Source organism: Haemaphysalis longicornis, unplaced genomic scaffold (assembly GCF_048455015.1).
Source record: "Haemaphysalis longicornis isolate Haplotype H1 unplaced genomic scaffold, Haemaphysalis longicornis Haplotype H1 scaffold_7, whole genome shotgun sequence".
In the NCBI taxonomy this organism is placed as follows: domain Eukaryota; kingdom Metazoa; phylum Arthropoda; class Arachnida; order Ixodida; family Ixodidae; genus Haemaphysalis; species Haemaphysalis longicornis.
This window is the reverse complement of record NW_027526422.1, coordinates 19,860,486-19,879,371: the sequence shown is the minus strand read 5'-3', so window position 1 is coordinate 19,879,371 and position 18,886 is coordinate 19,860,486. Positions and strand designations below refer to the sequence as shown.

Here is an 18,886-nt window from a genome sequence, read left to right as displayed (position 1 = left end):
AAGGGTTTTCAAGGACCGCTAAAAAATTCCAGGACTTTCAAGGCCTTGAATTTAGAAATGACACTTCTAAATTCAAGGATTTTGAAGGATCTGTGCAAACCCTGATTAAACAGTTGGAAACTCCCTCCGAAATATTTCCACATGCACAGGAAGCTGTTTACTTGTCTCAACTTTGAAATTTTCTGTCAGTACTCCGTTAAATTCTTCCGAAATGTCAATGGGTTGGATTAGCAATGGGCTGAATCATGGGAAATAGGTGAAAATGTGCCGCAATAACAAGTGGCACACCTTTTTTTGAGGAGCAACAGCATGCAATGAAGGCACCCTTGCCCTGTGACCATTACAAGAAGATACCATGGTCACACAAGTTGTCTGTTTTACTCGTCATTTCGGACTGCTCCGAACTGCTCCAGAGCAACTTCGTATTTTATTTGCCCATAAAATTTCTATCGCCGGAGCAATTTCGGACCACACAGAAACTGCGAAACACTGCTCTCGACAGGCAAATAAAAGAGAAGACAGGTTGACAGGAAGACAGTGCTGCCAATGAGTTCCGCATTAGTTAGTTGGTCGACTGCCTTGTTATAACTGCACCAACGACGACCCAAAAGTCGGCCGAGTGTGGCAGGCTTGTTGATCGAAGTCTCCGCACCAGAAACCAATCAGGAGTAAAAAAAAAAAAAAACGGGACCCCAACAAGCTCTCATGCAGTGATGAACGTGGATCTATATTGTTCGTTTGTAGGGGAACTAAGCTTAGCAAGATTCATGGGGAGATATCTGAACACTAGCACATATGCAATCCATACTTTGGCTTCCCATGCTTTAGATCTGCGAAATGGACACATTTCCAATTCCTTTTCCTACCTTAAAGGAGGACATGGTTCTTAAAACAATTTCTTTTCATTTTTAAGTAAACTCTGTGAAACTTGTCAGTCTTGCTGCTTTTCAAATATGGCATTATTTCTTGAGTCAGTCAGTTACCAAGATAATTAGAGATAGTGTTAGCCATAAAACTGTAATCTATATTTTCCAATACTAGAAACCTTGGTGAATGCAATAGGAGAATCGGTTTTTTGACGCACCACTTGGAACTAATTTTACAGCTCATTAAACTTTGGTATTTGAAATGGGCATTCAAAATGATTCCTTGCCACTGGTGCCACCAGTTTAGTTTTTCGTGCTGCATTTCAATTCACGAGTATGCACATATGTACATACTCGTGAATTGAAACGCAGCACGAGAAATTTCGGCATACCAACTTGTGGCCGAGACAACTACGTGACGTCGCCAAAAATCTGGTCATCAAAGGTGATGGCATCTGATTAAAGAAAATGAGCTATTATTACACCGATGTGACGTGAACTGAAGACAGTGAAAGCTAAAGTACGTGCAGTACTTTAACCTAAATTTTTGCATTTCAATCCATAACGTGCCGTAGAGTCTATAGATGATCCATGATTGCCCACTACAAAGACACTCAACCAAATATAATAAACTAATTTCCTTCAGTGTCCACGCCCGGGGGTGGTTACGCGCACATGGGTCCTCTCTAGGCTTAAAAATAAATGACCGCGCCCAGGCCGGGCCTGGGCTTGAGACAATGGGCCCAGGGGCCTATGGACGCCCAAGCCTGGGCCGGGCACGGGCTAGGTGTTACGTGCCTGGGTTAGGCTTGGTCTACATATAGCGGGCTCAAGCCGGGCCCAGGTCTTAAAATTAGGCCTTTGCAGGGCTCTTATCTACAGCCCAATCTTGGAAACTGCAAACAGCAGCACCGTTGCTGCTAACTGCCTCCAAGATATTCGCAAACGATTTTGGACACTATGCGGCGAGCTTGTGCCAGCTGACCGAAGCCAGAATGCACACATTAATTAAGCAGTTCTACCCTCAATGTCCCTGCACTGCGAAGAATTTTTTCGCAAAACTTCGGACCAAGTGCTTGGTTCAATGTCGGTGGGTAGCTTACACGGCTACCCTGTATGCCCCCCCTGGAAGCCTCCTCGACAGAGACACGGGGGCGGCAGGGAAAAGAAGGAGGCGCAGTACCTGAGGGGCCCGGGAGTGCGCGAGGAGGTCCCCCGAAGCCTGGGTGGCCTGCAGGAGACTGGCGACGGCTGGGGTAGTCGACTGTAAGGACTCATGGTCAGTGCCCTGCTGCTCTCCATTGGACTCCCCGCCAACTTCGATCATGGCCCCGACCCCCAGGGAGGCGCCACCCAGTTCCGCTGCAACAAGGACAACAACAGGCGCAGTGTCGGCAAGGGAACAAACACGGCACCTCGCTTTGGTAAAGTTCCACGAGACAAGAACATCACACACTGCCCCAGTTAACCTTTTTTTCCTCACTACCACACCACTCATGGCCTTTTACTAAAAATTCCAGCCTCGATAAGAGCTCGTGCAGCAGCACTTTTATCCCACTCCGCTGGGCGTTGGCTAAACGTTTATCTCTGCCTCTATGTGTGGCTTGGCTTTGCAAAGGAAATTTTATCTTCATAAACTAAATTCTGCCTTCGAATACACAGCGCTCCCGGTAGAGGGAGACAGGAGTTGATTTATTCTGTCCAGGAGTGCTGTAAGCTGGGCTGGTTGGTACTTTGTAACAGCGCGAAAACTGGACGAAAACACGAAAATGGGGAGACACAAACTGATTCTGTGCTCGGCTGTGAATCTGAATCGTAGGAATAAAGTCTTTCACAGGCAAATGTTCTGCATTAAGGCATAAATTTGAACCCAGCTCAGTGTCTGAACTTACTATATGAAGCCATGTGGTATGGGGATTGCATCAACACCAGCGATATGAAAAGCTTTCATAGCACACCCCAAGTGAAAAAAAAATACAACCCCAGAAAAAAACACATCAGTTAACATGACCCTCACACAGTTTCCTGCTGCCACAGCGCATTTTGTGGAGCTTGCCCCTCGAGCCACTGCCTGGCAACTTACAACCGGGGAAGGAGGAGAGTGCTACCTCAATAGCACTAAGGAACTTCCGGAGAATTTCTTCCCAGGTCAATCTCTATACACCTTGCTCATGCCCTAGCCGCCCAAGCACGGAGCTCAAGTCAATGTGCTTACAGCCAACATCCAGAAGTGCAGGCCTGTAATAACAGCATCCTTAAGCAAGACAGCATGTGACATTTAAATTTTTCAGCCCTGCACTGCACAATTTACTCCACCAAAAAACTCACTGTTACTTCACTTAGCTTGTGCAGGATTTGCAGGATTCAACAGACTGCAATGAATTTTTCAGATGGTGCCGGTTTTGCAGGATTAAACAGACTGCAATGAATTTTTCAGACAGTCTTACTGTAGAATCAACCACAGTGCATACATCTCTTTTCCTAACATCGGTGCACGCAGATCAGGCAGGCAACAATTGTAATCCCAAAATCTTAAGACATGATGAGCAAGCACAGCTGAGCAAGTTCACACCATGTTGTTCCAACCTCCAGCTACTTCCAGACTAAAAACAGTTGCTATCAACGATGACTCAAATATGCATCCACTGTGGTTCAACTACAGAGATACATCAGGTAAAAAGTACTCGAAACAAATGTCAAATTCTCGTTCCAAAACCAGAGCTATATCCCCGTGTGCATGACTTTTTGAATGGGCCTACTACTGTGCAGAAAATATAAAAACACTGTGCCTTAAGTTCAAACAAGGACCCCCAGCGAGAACCTTAACAGGTAGGTACCTAGATGTTCAAATTATATCTGTACCAATCCTGAGGATTTTCTAATCTTCCGCAACATAAAGTGCATGAAAACCAGATCCCGATGATCTTCACAGGCCTTGTTTACTCGTGGCTGTGACACAAGCACCTGGCATCGACCTGAAACTGTGGCCATCAGGGTCGTAATAAGGAGGGAGGGGGGGCTTATGGTTTTAGCCCCCCCTCCCTTCCCTCAAAATTTTGTGGCGATGTCATGTACAGCGACCAAAGCAACCACGTGCACCGGAAACCATCCCAGGATTTTGTTTAGAACCCCAGGAATCCTGCCCAGAAAGCGCACCTACACTCCCGTTTCCCTCCTGGCATGACGAACTCCTACGCAAGGCCATCATCCATCGGGTTGTTCTGCAAGCTAGAGCTACACGATGTGACAAAGGGTCGCTGCTCAGAACAAACTAGAGGAGATCCGCGGGAGAAACCGCAGGCCTGGCTGCTTCAGTGCCTCCATGCAACCAGGGCCGCCATTGGAAACCAGTGCTGTAAAAGCTTCGGTCTTCCCCTTTCTCTAGATGGTGCAAATTTACCTGAGAATTTGCTGCTGCGGCGCCGTTCATGCGGCAAAACAATCTATTGCCACAGCGACAAAAATAGGTCGTTTTGCCACATGAGCGGCGCTGCAGCAGCAAATTCGCAGGTAAATTCGCACCATGTAGAACGGGCTTTCTGTATAAATGTACACTTTGTTGCCAATTACAGTTTTGTTGCACTGATCAAAATATAATCTTGCTTTTTTCACCACAAGTGCACATTCGACATATTTTTTGTGACTAATATTGGCGTACACGACGGTTGACAAGCTGCTCCTATGCAATATACTGGTATCAAAGACGGACGTTAAGATTTGTCCCAAATCGTCGCATGTGTGCCAATATGAAAAAAGATTCTTCGATGACTAAGCGACAATAAAATAACACGTCCACCCTAAAGCTGTTTGTTTTGTGCTTTTCACGGTAATAATGTCAGCTCAAGCTTTGTTAATGAATTAGTTCTTTACTTCCATGTTTGTTAAGCATATACGTTTATATTTGTTTTACATCTCCATATTTCTTTAAGCACTATTTCTTACGTAGACAGAACAGAAAATTGCAAGCAGTGATAGGAATTCTGCCACATTTATTGGAACATGCGAACAATTTTTTTGATGAGCTATTATTGTTTTTCTTGTTCTTGAAAGTTGATAGTTTTGTATTTTCATTTATAGTGATAAATTTCAGTTAACAGTTCCAGCTAATAGTTGCGTATATTAACAGTTAATAGTTATGAATTCATAAAGCATATTTTTAATCCCTTGAAAAATCATACGGAGAAGGTCAAGGTGCAACCTCAGCCCCCAAGCAGAATTTCTGGCTAGGCCGCTGGTGGCCACTACCCTGCACTTTTGTTTACGAGACATACGCAAGCTTTCACGATGGTGGCATCTAACGCTGTAACGGCTGCAAGTTACCCTTACTTTCAAGCACCCTGGTCCCTTCCTCTCCAAATACATTTACAGCCTAAAGCTTGCGTAGCTTCACGTGAATGATTGCTGAACCACCTCTCACACACACGAAAAGCTTTCAGCTACATTTAAAGGGACCCTGAAGCTATTTGAAAACATTGCAGAATTACTTGCACAAATTGAGTCTCTGGGCCATGTTTTGACCACTCTCGCTGCATTTACACGAGTTTAGTTAGTAGAAAAATCAATTCAAAAGTGCTGTCCCCCTCTCTGCATCCTTCTTGCTGAATTCCTATGACGTCTCGTATGACGCTCAATCGAGACGTCTTGGCTTGACTGTGCCACGGCACGGCTCACCAACCCTCTGACTGAATCCTCGGCCCAACGTTTAGTCGGCCGGCCTCCAGTGGGTCACCGCAATTTGTTCCCACGACACGATTTGTGCCTGGAAGAATGTGCCTTTATTTTGTTCCAAGTCGCTCCACACAAGTACACATGCAAAGTTTCGCTGACTGGTACACTAGACGAAATATCCAAGGCCAATTAAAGGCAGGAGAAGAGTTAGAGAAGTTAATATAGGTACTGAGGAATTAAAATAAACCACAACTTTTATCCTACAGCGCAAAACCAAGGTGCGGGAAGCACTTTTTCCACTGGCTGAAACTAGCATAGTGGTCAGCAGCACGACCACACATTTAAAGTCACTTTTCTGACTAAGGAATGCACAAGCATTATTCAAGAAATAGTCATCTAAGCTGCTTGGAATGCTAAAACTAAATAAAAATGTTAACAGGCTATATGATAAATACTTTATATTTCCAATCCTGACAGTGCTAGCTTATTCCAGAATGGTCTGAAGCATTAGGTGCATTGTTTTGCAAAGTTGATTTGTTTTTAGGTAATGTTTTCTACGCTGAATTCATCATTTTTGCACTGTAATGTTTACTGCTCCACGAGCTAGTTCGCAGAATGCGTGCAGATTGACACTAACGCACTGGCAAGTTCTCATTGGCATGGTGTTGCCATAAGCATCGACTGCTTGTGGGCACAGTACCGAATCAGCCGACCCTCGGCCTGGTGCAAACACGCCTCTTACAATACAGGCACGAGCCAGGCAAGCTCCAAAGGTGGGGGCAAAAGCATATCACATTTCAGCATCTCCGGTGACGCCTCGGCTAGTGATTGCTACGATTCCACGGAAGCTGTGCTGGCAGGCTTATCAGACGCATTTTACGGCCGACAAGGTGGCAGAAACGCAGTATGCCGATTACTGAAATATCAAGGATGCCCCACCAACGATAACGTCGGATGCCAAGCATGTTGTTCCACAGAACTGATACCGAAACTGGTCTGAATAATAATCTTGGACATCATCCAATCACATCGCATCTCGCATGCGCGTCACTGCTGTTAGCTGTTGCGGTCACTACAGACTGCAGATATTATTTCTTCTTTCTGGCATTATATATTAAATACTGCTTTATTGACCAGATAAATGGTGAAAGGTGTGTTCCGTTGAACCAGTCTATGCAATGCAAACAAAAATAGAAGTTTGGAAAATTCACTTTGGAAATACTTTGGAAATGCACATGTACATTTTGTACATTTTTTACACGTTCAGCATCCCTCTGCATAGACACCCCCTCACGGACAGCCCTTCACACAAGTTTACCCGCTGCAGTACCTGTGCACTACAGAGCATCGTCAGGACAACATACATGCCTGCCAACTATTGGACATTCTTTCGCGGTGCAAGTTCGCGATATCCGCCCGTGGCACCGCCTAGCACAAGTGTCAAATGTTGGAGATATCCCAAAACAACTAGTTTCACTTTGCTGCCAAGCGACCACTTTCAGGTGCTCTTCACGAAGGCACAGTCACATTTCAATCTAACCCTCCGCTGGTTCAGAGACTGCAATGTGCTTTCCTAGCTAATCCTGCTGTTTCCACAGCATGCATCATTGTCAAAACTGGATGCGATAGCTTTTTTTAAAACCTGTGTGAACATTGGTACGATCGCTTCAGAAATATGTGCCATGGCTTTTCAGTGCACCGCTTGCTGTGCCCTGGTAAGTGCACAGCAAACGGTGGTGCACTCACCAATGCACTTCCCATTTTGGCCAGTCACTATCCCGTGTCTTGTTTGCCACAGTGTGTACAAACCGTTCGAAAAATTAGGCTTCAAAAGGAGTTATACTTGGATCCACATTACTAGCAGGTTCAACTGTTCCCTATAGACACGCGGGTGTGGTGATCCACACCTTCTGCACCTTTGAATCACAATGCCAGCTTTTCTTGCTATTAAGCTAAAAAAATTAGCTGGCTAACATAATAAAGTGAAAATTGACCTCAATAAATTACACTTTACAGCCTCGAAAAATTCTTGAGTTGTTGACAATCCTAGAATATTCTTAGTAATAAAATAATTCAAAAGAAATTTAGGCTGTATTCCCTGCATGCAGTGCCCCATGCCTAGTCTCACCGTGAACACGCTAAGCATTTGCGGTTGCTGCAATCCAATCAGATCCAATTCAATCCAATTAGACAGATATTGTAGACTAACAGTGTGTATGCCCTTTAAATAGAGAATCAGTACTTTTTTTCTTTTGTGGCTCCTACAAGGCTCAACTAAACTGAGAACTGAATTTTACTTAAAACTCTGAATTCTTTTTTCTTTTTTTTTTCTGGAATGTGGCATCAGACCATAAATGAATCACCTTTCACCTTTAGCTGTCTGTCTTTACTTAGAATTAAGTTCTACCAAAAAACAAAAAATTTGGTCCCTCCAAGTTACCGGGTCACTATAACAATCGTGCAGAGGGCCCCTAAATGTTGTATTTAAATGCGTCATAATAAATGGTGACATCAATCTGAGTAACCCATATTTCTAATCACATCCTAGATTTTAGGCAAATATGCTCAACATGAAAAAAAAAATGTTCACTCTCGGCAACACTTGGTTTGGGCCACTGTGCCACATGGTTCATTTTAACCCTTTGAGGGATTTTGCCTTATATGTACGGCGGCAGTTTCCCGTCCAGCAAGGTCTTGCCGTATGGGTACGGTTTTGACCCCCGGTTTGAAATTTCGCGCCATAATGACGATGCATGCTCACTGGGGGGTGCTGCCACCTCCTAGGACTTACAAAAAGTGTTGAAAATTTGATTGTGCTACCTTCTTGCGGAGAAAAACAGAACTCTTTAGCTTTAGCGCGTCACAAGGTCTGTGTCAGCGCCCTTTTGTGGTTTGTTTTGCCACGTGATCGGAACGGAGAAACGCGATGGTTTCAGTTTCGCCGCGTGATTGCAACGGTGGCGCGAAACTATTTTTAACTTTATCGGCAATCCCTTGCAGGGGCGGCAGAGGTAGATTTCTATCTATATTGGCACTGCTCTTAGCTTGTTTATTGCCAACGCTCACAAGGTATTCTCCTCTCCGTGTTTACTGTTCCTGAATTTTTTTTTACAATTTATTCCTACTTCACACATTTTGCACATTCAAAATCTGCAATCAAGTGATTTGACCATCTGGGAAAGGTTTTTTCAAAAAAATTCAACCCTCAGAGGGTTAGAAAAAAAGTGAATTTTTCTATGCTTGTTGAAAGAACATAACAGCAATGTGCCAACCACTGCACGGAACTGCGCTAACGGCAATGCAGAAAAATTTATCATCAGTGCCTAATTCTAAAGCGTCTGCTTCACTTTGACAGCTGTGTACACAACTGGCGGAAAGTAATTTGCAATCCGCATTACTACAAATACTCATGACTTCCTGGAGGCTAACTGCAGTAGTAAAGTCACACGTCATAGTGCTATGGTATTGTCTATGAAGTCTTTTTCATTTTTCAGTATCCTTTGTCTTTTTTTCAGGGAAGTAGCTCAGAGATAAATGCCTTACTTTTCAACTTTCCACACAATGCTCAGCCCTTTTGGCAACTTACCAGCAAAAGCATGCACTTAATGCTTCGCGACAAGCGCGCTAGGCAGCATTCTAAGTTGGCATATGTAGACCGATTTTTCTAAAACCATTGGCCTTTGTGCAAGGAAGCCCGGAGACAAGGCCTCCACATCATGGGAAACATCCAGCCAGTATGAACAAGTTCATACGGGAGATATGGCGGCAAAAAGCAGGCGGAGGGAAGAGCAAAAGCTTCCAGCTACCGGATTACGCAATTCAAGCCTGCCGATCGAAACATGAAGCGGGCGTTATCAAAAGACCGCTCCCAACAGACAAGTTGAGGGCCTGGGAAATTCATCGGCTGTTTCACAGACTGGCAGGATACCAGACATCCTGGCAATTCTTTTTCTTTTTTAACCCAAGGGGAAAAGACTGCGAGTAGGAGGAATTCCCAAGCATGACGCGACGCTCACCAGTTGGCATCCTTCCATGAAACGTACAACGGCAGAACTTGAGGCACAACCCTGGTTTCCACCAGAAAGAGTGATACCCTCATCTTACGGCCGGTTGACATGGCAGGCAAATTTAACTACGAATGCTTTATATGAAAACTAAATGCTCAAAAGTGAAGTCAGTAAGGTTAGATATCATACATAAAGCAATAAGGGCCCATTCATGCCAGGCCAAACACAGTGTGAAGAGGCATTAAGGACCACCATTAAAATGTATTTATATGTTAAGTTTGGTGTATTTTCTTACCTGCAATATTGAAAATGATAGAAAGTTAATCATTTTTGCCTAAACCCTTTAACAGCTTTTGTCAAATGTGATGAAACTAATAAAAAGAAAATATATTCCTCATTTTAAATCCCCGAGATTTGTTCCTCCTAAAATAAATGTGCTGCCTGCTTCGCACCAAGGTTGAAAACAAGATGTGCCTCATTTTTTTTTTGTTAATGGCACCTGCTGCAACTGCTTAAGATGCTGTTCTTTCCTGACCTGACGTTACCTGACGTTGTACGTTCCAATAACCAATTTGGTTTTAAAAGAAGGTTTCAACCCGTGTGTATTGTGCCAAATCTACACCTGGGTTATGCACGCGGCACACTGCAGTGGAGGGCGACGCATTAATTTGAGCTACCCGAGGATCTTTGTCCCCCAAAATCTCGACAGACAGGGGTTTTTGTTTTTCACCACCATCAGAAAAAAAAAAGCCACTGGGACTCAAACCCCCGCCCCCTACAATGCCCAGGCCTGGACCACAACGTCAGGCAATAACAAATTTGACCCCTATGCAGTTTGAGTGGGAAAATGCTAATGCTAAAACATGGATGTAATAAACCTCAATGTAACGAATTCCTGGATTTAAAGTTTTTCAATTCCCCATTGCCAGCCCCATTGAAACCCATGTGTCTGCGACCTCCGTGCAATGATTAACCTTGATGTAACGAATTTGCGATGCTCTTGTTCTTGGCACTTTTTCTGAAAATCAGCTGGAGGAGGACAAACATTTCATTGAGCCGTTAGAAGTCCCTTAAGCAGGCGTGGTGACCGGCATACCGGTGACGGCAGCAGCCCTCACCGTGACCACCCTTTGGGTAGTCACGGTGGTTCGCGTGACTCGCGTGCAGTGGTTCGCGTGCGTTGGGTAGTCACGGTGGTTCGCGGTAGTCAGGTTGTAGAAATGCACTAATTTAGCAAATTTCGCCTGTACCAACTACTGTGCATTTCCAGGGGCGCTATCCTCGAGTTTTGTCCCTTTTGCGTCCCTTTCAAAAGTGTCCCTTTTGGCGAGCCCTGATTGGCTAAAAGCAAACAACCGGAAGTGGCGTAACGCAAGCGCAACAACCCTACTGCCAACGCTCACTGCTTAACCGGAAGTACGTCACGACGAAAGGGACTCAAAAGGGACGTTTTCAAAAGGGACAGTTACGAGAATACCGCCCCAGGTGAGTGTGCAGTGCGAGTTAGATGGTGGGCCTGCCTGTCAGTGTGCAGTCATGCATATGCACTATTATACCAGGTGTCGAATCGTAGATGATAATTTCTGCATCGAGAAAATGAAAAGTTTTGTCTTTCCAAGACAAGCTCGCAATTTTACGTTTCCACCGCCGAGAAAGAACAATGTCGCCACCCAGTACAGTACCGCAGCTGGCACCCTCTAACCAATTTTGAGAGCGGAAAAGAGCTTCAGGTTCACAAAAAGGCATGTTGGAGCACAAGTTTGGTCCTTGAAACACATTAAGGTTCCAAAAAGTGTCAAAAGCAAAAGCAGTACTCATGTTAGATTTGTGAATACACGGGTAAGTGACCTCGCTTCTTTGGGTCGCAGCAGTGTGATGACTAAGCTTGTGGGAAAGCAACAGACGGAAATCAGTTTTTCACTTTGAACTAAATTCTTGAAGGGTGAGTTCACCGTCACCGATGTCTAGCAGTTTGGTTTCACTTATGCTTTCTTCACGCGAACCTCAAGTCTAAACCTGCATGTAATGAAAAATTGAGAATTTTCATCAACTTCATTATATACAGGTTTTAACTGTAGCACACTGCAGCAAATAACTGAGCAATCGATTGCAAAAAGCTCACCGAAAAATGGAAAGAAAAGAACAGGGGAACAATGGCAGTCAACTGCAAATGCCAAGGCGGTGTTGAAACTGTAACTGCGGGATCACACTTTTTTTTTTCTTTTGTCATGCTAACAAAAGTCTCAGCAGGTGTACGCATAACCCCTTATTTATGCAACTCGCACAATGTGAATGCCCAGAGAACAGTGACCCTAGAGAGGCGCTTTGTGCAGAAATCAACAAAGGGACTCCCCGACCAGGCAAACAAAAAGCTCCCAATAAGCTGCTAATACAAACAAGAGATTTCAGGACGGCCATAGAAAGAAAATAATAATAAATTAAATGTCAGATTACAACACCAGCCTGTCGTATCTAAGGATCAAAACTGCGTCCCACAGTAAAACACGCAACACCAAACGAGCCTGTTACGCAATAACCTTTTTGTAGGAAATGCAAGCTGTGCTGTACATGTAGTAAAGAATTTTAAATGCAAACTATTCTAAGGTACAGAACAGGAATGCACCAGAGCCTTTGGTATATTATAAGCCTAAACAACAGCTTAGACAAAAAAATCTCAATGCTGTGATCACTTTAGAATCAAAAATGCCTGTGGACACAACAAAAGCACTTCTCACACATCTTCACCGTTTTAAATACACGGGATTTGATACCAATTATAGCTTAGTAGTATTTAATCGACGTGGTGGAACGAAATTACACAAGCTGTTCTCTTGTTTTCTCCAGTCAATAAATTTATGGGAAGCAAACATGCAAGAAACATCAGCGGCCCTGCACTAAAGAAAAGAACAACGGTGATAAGAATACAAGCCAAAGCTTCGAAACAGCACATTTGCGCATAACGAGAAAACAACTCAACCTGAAACACTGTCTGCTTACCCAATTTCTAACAGAAACTCCTCCAGTCAAGCATCAGTTGCCTTCATTCATAAACAATGACTTTCAACATACAACTGTCAAAACTAAAATTCTGAACACATGAAATGGTGGCATGTCAAAGGAGCTTGACTATTTCAGTGTCCTATTCCCTTCCTATGGACCCTTCCCTCCCAGCCGGTATCAAAGATACTGCTAATATCGTGTTTTTTCGCCTTCGACTGATAACACAAGAGCTCAAAAACTACGACGCACCGACAAACAGCAGTAGATGAGACTGCATGTAACCAAGAATCTTAAAGCCATAGGAAAAACATTAGGCATAGTAAGCGCTGATGGAACACACGCTAAAAAAAATGGTGGCACTTGGTTTAAAGCCGATAGTAGTCAAGCTCATATCCTAGTTTAGTGCCACTAAAATTGTGTTTTACATCAAAATCAACTCCTACGAGTATGCTCATTAGCTTTCACGGCCAACCTTGTTCAGATGTGTCACTGATTAATGAGTTTGTCACTAATTTTTTGGCAAAAAATTAAACGACAATATGTGTTCAAACTGGCTTAGTCCCTGACCGAAAAATCTGAGGGCCATTGAAGACAACGTACAACTTTGTTTTATTCAAAAGATTTGGTGTTTTATAGTACCCTCGATGTTTGTCTGGCAGCAAACAATTTAACAATTAAATCTAAAATTTACATTCTCACACTGCATCATGTGCTTCATGTCAACAATGATGTATTAGAGGGAGGTACCTAAAACAGTATGCTAACTCCATGCAGCCTCCAAATGCTGAAATCCAACAGGAACCAAAAACGCGCATGGTTACCATCGGCCTTTTGCCCACCACTTCTGTGCTTAGTTTACTTATTGAACCTGGGCAAGCCGCATTTTATTTCCTGTGGCATTCTTTGTGGACTGCTTCGTAAAACATGGGGTGTGGTTCAACACAGGGTCACACAGGTGGTGGTGTCGCTTATGCCAGTTGGCTAGTGTCCCGATATCTTGTCGGATATGCCCAGTGTTCCTTGGCATTAGCCAGTGGTATTCCCATATGCAGAGCATATACATCTACAAGTACATTTGAAAGTTCTGTTAACCCTACCATCCCTACAGCTATAAATGAACATACACCCTATTTCAAGCGTAAATAGCTCACTCTGTAAGCCTATAGCCCATGTAATTTGCATTTTGTCAGCCTCTGACAATTGAAATGAACGTTTTTCCAGCACCAGTAACTCCTAGACGCAGCCATCTCGCAGTCTAAAATAAAAACCCGTGCACAAAATTTCCTGTCTCCCACCACCTTTCCTTCCACGTGGAAGCCACGGAAGCAGATGCACATTTCGCACGTGCAGTGGACAAAGTGCCTTTTCTTTTTCGTCCCTGCTATTTCTTCAAAGGTACCCTTGTGCTCGTACCATGGACGGCGCTTGCCGAAATGGCGGATTGGCAGCACGTGCAGACCCCTATTGGAAAAACATCCATTGCAACAACCCTAGCCATAATGAGTAACAAGATCGGAGCTTGCAAGTAGCTGGTCAGCCGCATGCCTCTTCTGTTTTCCTCATTACATAGCTTACTGGAGTAAGTTTGCATTAAATGTAGTAGGAGTGCTACTCCAACAAGGAAGGCACTCTTTCGAAGGAATCAAAACTATTTTGCCCTCATGATCCTTTTGCGGCAGTACACTGAACAAAAACTGCAGTGTTCACAACCACTTTTTCGTGCACTTCCGGCTACAAAAGGTGGACCAAAGCAAGGTAAAAGCAATGTTTACTTTTTTGTCAGCACAGCTAGTTCGGCATCCTAAGAAGACCAACCTACACTCTCAGAAAAGGGCCCACCTTTCCCTTTTTATTCTTCGTCCTTATTCCTGTTTCCGAAATTTTTATTAACCCACACACCTGCGCATTCGTTCCTTTTCACTCTATCAGTATTGAGCATGCACCTACATAGCAACACGGGCAGAAGATGTAATACTGAATGTTCCTTTTCCTCGTTTATGCATCCAATTTTTTTGTTTTTATGCACATTTGTTTGTGTTTTAAGCTGCAATTTGTGAAGGCTCTGAAAATACTGTATTTACTCAATTCTAAGCACCCACTTTTTTTTCACCATCGCGATGCCTCAAGTGAAAGGGGTGCTTAGATTCCAAAAACCTAAATTACACCCCCGTCCCCCGCCACTTTTTTTTTTGCAGCTGTGTTTGGACATGTAAAGAATAGTGTTTCATTTGACAAACATTCGAAAGAAAAAAAATAGGTAAAGACGTGAACCCACTGCTTACGTATGATACCCAGTCACCCTCACTACCATTCGAGTCCGTTGTGCCGCTTGGACCGCCGCTTTCAGCATCCCCCAGCAGGTCACCTGTTCCGTTAAGTGGTTTCTAATTGAAAACTTCATAAATGACTTGGCCCCACGGTCAACTCCGACCCGCTCCCACTCATTTGAAATCCACCTTGTGATGGTTGCTTAGAAAAGGGTCAGCTTAGGTTCGCAAGTAAACCTTTTTTCCAAATCTTTTCCCCGTAAGCAGGAGAGGTTCGCCTAGAATCACAAAAATACGGTATTTTCGTTGCCCTCAACATCCCCGAGGTGTGTATCTGTTGGCAAGTATAACTTGGCAAGTCTACCCACAAAGTCACGTGGGACTTCGAGAACAAAAAATCAGAATTTTGGCAGAGTTTCACTGTGGCAGCATATGCTCAAGGACAGAAAGGATATTCTGGCCTACGTTCCACCGAAGCCCCGGATAAAACCACAAACGATGCCTGTGATTGCACCTGAAACACCAAATGATTGCACCAGAGCGAGAAATCACTCAGCCCTTCGTTTTTCCCTTAACTAATGTAATGCACTGCAGTTTTGCACATCAGTTAAGAACAGCCCAAAAAACTCGCACCCATCGCGTGCAAAGCGTATTCTTTTGCTAGTCTAAATAGAAACTGTGCGGCATATTTTTGCTAAATAACGAACCCGAAGGCAACGTTCGCTGCCCGAAAACCGACGTTAATTATCCATTTTACGGAAAATTCCTGAAACTTTGCAAAGGGCATTAGGCAAACCTGGCTTAAGTTACGATCGGTTTTACAAGGGGAGGACGCAAAATGTAAGCGTTCCAACGACTCGAAACCTCCGAAACTATTCGCGCGGGGAAAATCTGAAAACAATCACCACACGAGGTAATTGCACAATCGCGACGGGCAACGCGAACTGAATGAATGAGCAGGCACGACGGACGGCCGCCGGCGTTTCGTCGTCCTCGCTAAACGGAGGCGGGACTTCCGGCTACAGCGTGCCGCTGAGCTGCAGCACAGTTATCCGGCTCGAAATGACGAGGCGCTTTACGCGAAAAAGCTACGCGCCACGCGCACGAGCCTGGGCGGACGGGCGCGAACAGGTACGCCTAATATCGAAGGTCGGCCCGAGTCCAAAGACGCTCGCTGGCCACGTAGCGACCACGCCTAACCGAACACTCACCGCGAAACGAGCGAATTCCCGCCTCGTACTCGCGATCGCGCACACGCGCAAGTGCGACTCCAACTTCGGCGGAGTGTGCAGAGGGCTCAAGTCCGACTTCGCCTCTGCGGCTAACAGAATGACGTAAACACTAACACGAGGGAGAGCCCTCGAGAACGACGTACTACAGCCTTCGGGAAGTTGCCTCGCAACTGCGTCATACGCTCCACAGTTTAGGATTTTTCTTTTTTTGCCCAGGCGACTTTCGGATGATTAGTCATACGCTGGAAATCACGACCACAGCAGCGCGCTTGTATTGAAGTCTCTGGCCCGCCAAGCCCTGCGAGAAAGGCGCGAGGAAGACTGCGACGAACGTCCTTTCACGTCGACCGCTATCTCAGTCGCACTACACGAGTGCGGCGCGCGACGCTGGCTTCGACCCATTCGGAAAAATAACAAGTAAAACTGGAGATGCCTCTTGTGCAACGCGATCGCCGATAATCACAGTTGACTGCTCACACTGAGTACACTCGTGAGCGGCGCGTCGCTTTTGCCTGGACGCTGGAAGAGACTCCGGTGGTTCGCAACAAAATACAGCAATCAAGTTTACTGACATCGGTAGCCACTCGTGCTCGGAGCACATCGGTGACATGCTCAAAAGATGTAGACACGTGCAACGAACTACATTTAATTTGCATGAGAGTTGTACGCAGCTCAGAAACTTGATCGGCAACACGTTCATTCATAGTCAACTTCGACCAAGAAAACCGATCGGGCGTTTTGTAAGCACCGCCAAGCAGCTCGTACGAGTGGAGGAACTGTTTCGTAGCTTGTACGGCTGTCGACAATCGTCGGGACAGCGAAAATTGGCTGAAAACGGCGTTTGACTGCAAGTCGCCGGTACTCTGCTAACTCAAAAAAAGGCGTTCCTTCCGTACAAATAAATAAATGCACACGATCGGAGCATTAAAAAAATAAATAATTTTATTTCCGTTACGTTCCCAGCGCTACTGCACGCGAAAAGGAACCGCTTGTCACATGGCACGCCGCAACGCAATTCGAACAGGCAGCAGAACGAACAAAGACTGGGCGTCCGCCATATTGAACTTCGCAGAGGAAAAAGTCGGTTGTCTTACCTGATTGAGATCAGGTTTTACGACAAGAGCGTTCCCATCGGAAGTTGTGACTGTTCAATCCCACGAGACGAACATCCCATGCGATCTATGACACATCTTCGAATATTCCGCACGGGTCTGCCGTCATTATTTTCGCCACAAATCTTCGCACTACACAAAAGATATAAACATCCTCCTACACCTCCGCCGTAGGCTCAAAATGGCCGCTCCGCGCCGTCGTTCCGAGCATGCGCGAGGGAGAAGCGCGTGACGTTCGGAAAGAAACCAACGCTTTCCGGTTTCCCGGGACAACAACTCAGTGTTGCTGGACGCCGCAGGGTATTTTCCTCGCTTCGGAGGGCGACGGCGGCTTTTGTTTGTCAATAAAATTCGGTAATTGTGTTATATTTAGCAGCAAAATTACAGAAATAATATTTAAGCGACTTTTTATAACGTTTGCATAATGCGACTTTTTTAGATCTAGTTTATGAACCGAATTCAGGAGCAAAATGTATCCTTTGGAACAACGAAAACACACCAACACAAAGCGAAAGTGAACGTACAGGATTTCGTCTGCGTCGTGAGGGCTTCGTCGTCTGCTTTACTTCGCCAATTCTGGGCTCAGTACCTCGCCCGCATTGAGATTTGTTTAAGTCGCTGACTCGCAGTTGTCATTTTTATTATTTCATATTATCAGCGACAGAAAAAATGACTAAGACATTTGAAACTTCGTACACAGGGGTTTATGAGTAACATTTTCCTGGTAATGATAGCCCTTTAACTACATGTTTTCAGTTTGTTTCTGCTCCCGCTCTACTCCAGTAAGAATTTCCCAGAAAGTTTCACCTCCCACAACACATAGCAAGCGCAAGTGGTCGTGTTTTGTATAATGAGTACACTGTCAGTCATAAATTGCATCATAAAGATATGTTCGTTCCTTTCATAGCTAAAAACTTGGCTTGACAAATGTGCGCAGGGGAGGCACTCGTCGAGAGGCACGCACTCACGAGCGCTAGTCATTTTCTTGGTTTTGTTAAGTGCCGGGTGGTCGTCGCGAGGCCCGAGCTCACATGCGCGCAACACGTGTGCGCTCCCGCCAATTTCTTGGTATTTTTACCTGCGGACACAAAAAAAAGATTTGCTGAACAGCTTCGCTGTTTAAATAACCGGGCCATCTTCACTGACGTGAAACCTGGGGAGGAGCGAAGCAGGCAGAGTATAAGTGTATAGTTGGCACCTTGGCGTTTTTGCCCACGGAAATGAAACCGTTGGTGGGTAGATGTATACAGTTGTGCTGTAAAAGTCTCGTGTCTTTGAATGAAGAACGAAGCTTTAGTACCGTGACTATATCAAACGACGGCGACGACAGAAACGCCGACAGCCCGAGCCCCTCAAATTATTGAAATGGTAGCAGAGAACAAATGCGCCTGTGTAAGGGTGCTTATAACCATGGGTACAATGTATTTAAAGCAGCCAGAAAGCAGCATCAGAGCGTGGTTATTCTGAAAAATATTGGCAGTGCTTCTCTAATATTTCTGGCAGTAATATTTATTACAGTTATTTTTCAACTACAAACTCTCCTCTCAGTGAGTTGAGTTTAAGCACCCTTTTTACACAGAGAAATAGTATTTTTCAACCTTGAGTACTCCCGTTGCGTGGGCAATAATGACGAGACATGAGCATTACGCGGCTCACGCGTTGTCGAATACCCGTAATTTGAAGCACTTAATAGGCTCAACAGGTAGAATTTCAGAGAACGACTGGCTCAAATGC

General features: G+C 44.8%; 1 protein-coding gene across 5 annotated transcripts in view; it reads right to left on the bottom strand.

Moving 5' to 3' along the window:
* Dom (domino helicase) overlaps positions 1-17,366 on the bottom strand; it is a 104,689-nt gene extending 87,323 nt beyond the window's left edge. For all 5 annotated transcript variants that reach the window (XM_077676213.1, XM_077676214.1, XM_077676218.1 and 2 more), the window contains exons 1-2: positions 17,135-17,366; positions 2,050-2,228 (exon numbers count right to left, since the gene is read on the bottom strand). In XM_077676213.1, coding sequence (XP_077532339.1) covers positions 2,050-2,193 — 144 coding nt within the window. In that variant the 5' untranslated portion in view covers positions 2,194-2,228; positions 17,135-17,366. The remainder of the gene's footprint in view (positions 1-2,049; positions 2,229-17,134) is intronic.
* Positions 17,367-18,886: the final 1,520 nt, after the last annotated feature.